This window comes from Nilaparvata lugens, chromosome 3, assembly GCF_014356525.2.
Source record: "Nilaparvata lugens isolate BPH chromosome 3, ASM1435652v1, whole genome shotgun sequence".
NCBI classification, from domain to species: Eukaryota; Metazoa; Arthropoda; class Insecta; order Hemiptera; family Delphacidae; genus Nilaparvata; species Nilaparvata lugens.
In genome coordinates, this window is record NC_052506.1 from 66924543 (window position 1) to 66930542 (window position 6000).

General features: G+C 38.2%; 1 protein-coding gene across 2 annotated transcripts in view; it reads right to left on the bottom strand.

The window, feature by feature from the left end:
- LOC120350543 (dTTP/UTP pyrophosphatase) overlaps positions 1 to 1455 on the bottom strand; it is a 32448-nt gene extending 30993 nt beyond the window's left edge. The window contains exon 1 of one of the 2 annotated variants that reach the window (XM_039424371.1): positions 1142 to 1431. In XM_039424371.1, the coding sequence (XP_039280305.1) occupies positions 1142 to 1231 (90 nt within the window). In that variant the 5' untranslated portion in view covers positions 1232 to 1431. Of the gene's footprint in view, positions 1 to 1141 lie in introns of both variants that reach the window. The other variant, XM_039424370.1, reaches the window with a different exon arrangement.
- Between the last annotated feature and the right edge of the window lie 4545 nt (positions 1456 to 6000).

The window sequence follows — 6000 nt, forward strand, 5'->3', positions numbered from 1 at the left end:
CCATCTTGTCTACAAAGAAGTCCAATAAATCCAACTTATTTTTGAGACAAAATATTTTTGGTCGTTCAAAATCATGACTTTTACCTCATCCAGGTGTCTCCGGTTGAGTTTGTTAAGTGGCGCTACTTCAATGCTCCCAATTGACTCTTCCTGAATAAAAAACGTCTGAGAGTGACATACTTTGGCCACTTTGTGCCATCCAGGATCACATCCTTTTAGTCAAATTCTACTCATAGCTTAAAACTGCAATAAGCCTCACTCTTAGGCCTACTGTCTAACTTTCCTACAATAAAGCTTTGTTGGGGAAATTTATTGGACAGAAAAGAGTTTACATCCTCTACAGTTGTTCCCTTTCTAATCTTACCAAGGTGAAACAATGCCAATCAGTGAAGTCATCAGATTTGCAACTATGCTAGGAGCAGTTGTTCCTATCAGAATATTTTTATCTGTTGTGGATTTCTTCTTGTTTGTTTTTGCTGGTCTGGCGAGGTTATCTTATTTACATTATCGCTGGGCTAATTAGATCTTTTTGATTGTTTTGTTACTATCCTCCTGTTGGTTTTGTCATTTCTATCACAAAATGTTGAAACATGTGAGTAAAAAAATTTAAAAAGGGTAGGTAGGTACTTGGATTTTTTATGTTTTAATATTTGAACTAGAAAGTATTTTCTTGAGAGAAACATTCACTTTATGCACATGCGTCAGCCTGGTTCAAACTCCATAAATATGGCCCGCCCTCGATAACTTTGAGGCAAATCCCAGGAGTGGACTGATAGATGAGCAATAACAGCAAGGCTATAATTTCCATAGGCCAGTTGCTGGATCTTCCCCTTATTCAAGTAGTCTATTTCTTGTAAACCATAGTACCTATGGTACTGCTAAAAACTCATGGCATGTTAGCCTGCTTGTTCCACTGTCCGACCCTTGAGAAGACTTCGGCATCTATTTGAAAATCATCTTCCAGTTAGTAAGAGAAAACAGTGGAGAGTTGTTTTAATATTAAAAATGGGATCTGACAGAGGAAATATTCATCCTACTTAATGAATAAATAGCCTAATGAATTTCAAAGCAGACAAGGAAATATTGATATAGTTTATAGGCCGTAGAATCTTAAATAACTTAGTGAATACAAAAATATTACCAGATTTGTCAGCAGTTCACTTCTTCTTGGTGAAGAACTGGCTAAAATGATGTGAAAGTTGTCAAGCAAATGACGGATCGGCTCAAGCATTATTTACAAAGAACAATGGCAATTATTGAAGAACCAAAAACAAATTATAAACCATGAATCTAGTCCCTAAACATATCCATCTTAATGTATCCAACATTAACAAATGAATTTACTTATATTGCGGCCTATTATCTTTAGCATAACCTAACCTAACTTATTACCTAATTATTACATATACATAACCTAAAACATATTACCCCGGTCGACAAAAAAAGATCGGGATAGACGTGGGTTGACGACAAACTGGGTCGATACACATTTTACACCAACGACAGATGCGGTCAGCATTAATCAGTGGGCCATATGAATAAAGTTGAGCATTTGCTTATACTTCTAAAATATGGAGCATTTGCTTCATTTTCTATGAATAATCGTGAGCAAAACCTCAAGTTGAGCTCATGCTCAACAAAAAAATAGTTTGAGCATTTGCTCAAAAGTAAAAGCTTTTGCTCAAAATTGTATGAATAAACTAGAGCATTTGCTCAACTTTTGAAGCAAATGCTTCAAAAAAGGTGAGTCTAGTCTAAAGCAGCTTATCACCTTCTGCTCATATAGTGTAGTCCACGTTATAATGACAGTATTTGATCAACTTTGGTTTTGATATCCTTGTCTATCATTCGACAAAGCCGGTGGTACTATCCTTTTCTAGGTCCACAACGATGCCAATTATGTTTTTGACGGTGTAGAAATATAATTAATTGATGCAGAGAATCGGCATCGCTATTCTTCTATCTCCATCCACTGCCATTATAACGTGGACCTCACTATAGTAAAATGGCTCAACTAATTCATATGAGGAAGAGGAAACTAAAACAGATACGATCACAACCAATAGTTGAGAACTATAAAACTCTTTTTTTAGATTCAACCATGATAATATCTGTTATAAAGGTAGCCAACACAAAATAGGAAATAGGCATTTAAGAAGATGATAGTGTAGACGATTATAAGAAGGCTATTGATATTATAAGAATATGCTGAAGATTATTATAGAGATGATATTTTTTCACGCTATTATTTCAAAATTCTAAACTCAACTAACCTAAAACTCTATTCATAATCATAAATAGAAAACAGAGCAGACGACGCAAACACAAGTGGTGCACCCTACTTGCATATTTAGCACTTCCATAAGCTATAAAAACAAATTAAGGCTATAAAAGCGAATCAGCTGATGACATCTTTAAAATATGTGAGCATTTGCTCCAGAGTTCAGGAGCATAAAGTAAGAGTATAAGGAAAAGCTTATTCATATGAAAATGAGCAAAATTTGCTGATTTGAAAACAAATAGCAAAACAAAATGAGCAAAAAAGCATTTAATGCTTTTGCTTCTACCTTTTGCTCATGAGCAAAACCTTATTCTCCATGCTCTTGCTCATGAGCATTTGCTCTGGTTTTATTCATATGGGCCTGTTCTGAACAAAGCTCAGGCTAGAGCTACCAGAGGACTGTAATTTACTATTTAAATAATCAAATACAAACAAGGGGCAAAATTTAATCTTCAATTTGAGCCAGGTTATTTGTACAGTTAAACTCTGCATTAATGAACAATAAAAAAGAGCAAAAACTCACCAAATTTATTCCAATCTTGACTACTTGCCCTTCGAAGCCTATATTAGGTGTTTTGGTCAGGTTCAGGGTGGGAAGAAATCTGGGAATAGACAGGTTCTTGCTTCCAGGCTGCCTTTTCGCGTTCAACTTGCAGGCCATGCACTGTGTTTTGAACAAAGCTCAAACTGGATTCTTTATAAATTCAAATCTGATTCAAATTAATTCAATTCAATACTATTTACGCTGTTTTATTCATAATTCACACACACAACACTCAAACAATTTACAAGAAATTTCTGATCGAAAATTACATGACAGACAAACACAATTTTGTCTTGCAAGACAACGGGCCGACAAGACAAGACAGAAGACTTTCAAAAAAATCCACAATGCCAAGCAGCAGGACGGTCTGCGCCAGCGCAAACACAAGCCTGCTATTGGCAGAACTACAGACTGGCATTCTGGCGCTACAATTCAAATTCTCTGGCCAGACCATACCCCCGCCTCTGAAAAACTATTTTTCAACCAAGTTACAAAACTGAAAAAACCAAGGAAGGGAAAAATCAGACATGACAAAAAGAACAAAAACACCAACACCAAAAAACAACACAAAAGAAAAAATGCAACAATCACAACAACTATTGAGTTGGGAGTGGGTATAATTTTGTTACTGGTCTTTTATAAATACCAGTTTTTAGGCGAACACTTGCCACTTGAACCTCGCCGTCACTTCCCGGAAACACTTGTTCAATGACACCCAGTGGCCACTGCAATGGGGGTGTGTTTGGTTGGTCAACTACCACAACCATTCCCAAACCGATAGAAGTGGGTGATTTCAACCATTTTTTATGACTTTGAAGTTCGTGCAGGTACTCTCTTCTCCATCGGTTCCAGAATGACTGAATAAGTTGACTGACCAATTCATACCTGGTGAGACGATTCACAGGGACACTGTCCATGTCCCGCATGGGAAACGATTTCAACGGTGTTAAGAGTCAAAAAGTGTGCTGGTGTTAAAGCCAGCGGTTCACGCAGATCCTCACTCTGTACACACAGTGGGCGGGAATTCAGGACCCCTTCAATCTGCACCAATACAGTGTTCAGTTCCTCATAGGTGAGAAGTTGATTGCCAATTACTCGGAACAGATGCAACTTTATAGATTTGACATTTGCCTCCCACAGACCTCCAAAATGCGGCGAACCAGGGGGAATGAATTTCCAATCAATTTTGTGTTCAGTGAGTTGACTAGTCAATGTGGTTTGAAATTCGGACGAGTTCAAAAGTTGAGATATTTTTCGCAACTGTTCCTTGGCACCTACAAAATTAGTACCACAATCGGAATACATCACACAACAGGGTCCACGACGTGACAAAAAACGACAAAATGCAGCTAAAAACATGGGCTTTGATAGATCCGATACCAACTCAATATGTACCGCCTTTGTTGCACACCACAATTTTCAAATGGTTTGCATTTTGACACTCGACAAGCAGGCAGGTCACCCATTTTCGGAATAATTGCATTATTACTAGGTCGAACACGGAAATAACAATTACACTTAAAGACACAAATACAAATATTAGATCGAGCAGACAGTATCCAGAATTTCTGTCTGATCAAGGACAACAATAACAAAGGTCCAGCATGACAATTCTTCTTGTGATGATAATCAATTAACATTGATACGAAAGCGTCAGATTTTGGTAAGATCATCTGATGACAAGTCTCAAATTCAAGTCCAGCATGAGACAAACGACTGCCGACACAAATCACACCTTTATCAATGAATGGAGACAGGCGATATAGGCGCATAGAACAATCTTCTCCCTTCTCTAATTGCACAAATTCAGATGAAAAATGTATCTTCTGTACCACTTTACATAGCAACATCGAAATCTGATTCTTCTGATTGGGGTAAGATTCGTAAGAATTTGAGAACAAGAATTACAATTCTCAAAAGACGACCATAATCCGAACAACGACCAATCAATGAATATATTGCATTGCTGTTACAATCAGGAGATTTTGTGACTGTCAACACTGACGGTTTTTTCGCCTCTGGTGGATCCACTATCTCTTCCATTTGAGTTTGAACGGGCCAATCGCATTCGTCCTCTGCTATCCATGATGGACCTGAGAGCCACAACGGAAAGTTCACAAGCTCAAGTGGTTATAAACCTCTAGACAAACAGTCAGCAGGATTTTCAATTCCAGCAATATGCATCCACCCCTGTATACAAGAATCCTGTATTTTTGCGACGCGATTACCAACAAAAGTTTGCCATTTCGTGGATAGAGCATTAATCCAACACAAGGTGACTGTAGAATCAGAGAGTGCGACAATACGAGACACATGACAACGTTCACTAATAATAGTGACTACTGAATTCATGAGTTCTGGCAACAAGAGTGCCGCACACAACTCCAAATGAGGTATTGAAACAACTTTAGATGGTGCTACCTTGGACTTTAAACACAATAGTACAACTCTTGGCTCCTCGCTCTCCTTCTGCGACTTCACATAGATAACTGCACCATAACCAGACAATGATTCGTCACAAAAACCAATCAAACTGATGTGAGAATCCTGAAACAAACCAACGTGACGTGGAACAGCAAATTTCAACAATAGAGGCAACTCTTTTTGACAATTCTCCCAAAGAGTGCATATAGACTCAGCACTGGGTCACATTCCTGAGGTGACTGCATTTGTCGTGTCGAGAGGCGACAAATGTGGTCGATTTTCATTACTGCACCTTACTTACTTACTTTTCCAGTCTTCTCCACAGTCAGGTGACCGGGAAATCGTCAGATATCTTCCCTTAGATGGGGTTTTCGCGTTAGTCTTGTTGGTTCCCATTCGTCCCATGTATAGTGAGGTCCACGTTATAATGGCAGTGGATAAAGATAGAAGAATAGCAATGCCGATTCTCTGCATTAATTAATTATATTTCTACACAGTCAAAAACATAATTGACATAGTTGTGGACCTAGAAAAGGATAGTACCACCGGCTATGTCAAATGATAGACAAGGATAGCAAAACCAAAGTTGATCTAATACTGTCATTATAACATGGACCTTACTATAGTGACTGTATGTATGCTCCTGCACATACTCCGTTGTGGTGTAGTACGGTCTCTCTTACACTCTAACAGGTAGCGCTTGAGTGCCCTGGCAAAGTGAGTATCATCCTCAATGTTCTTCAGTATGACG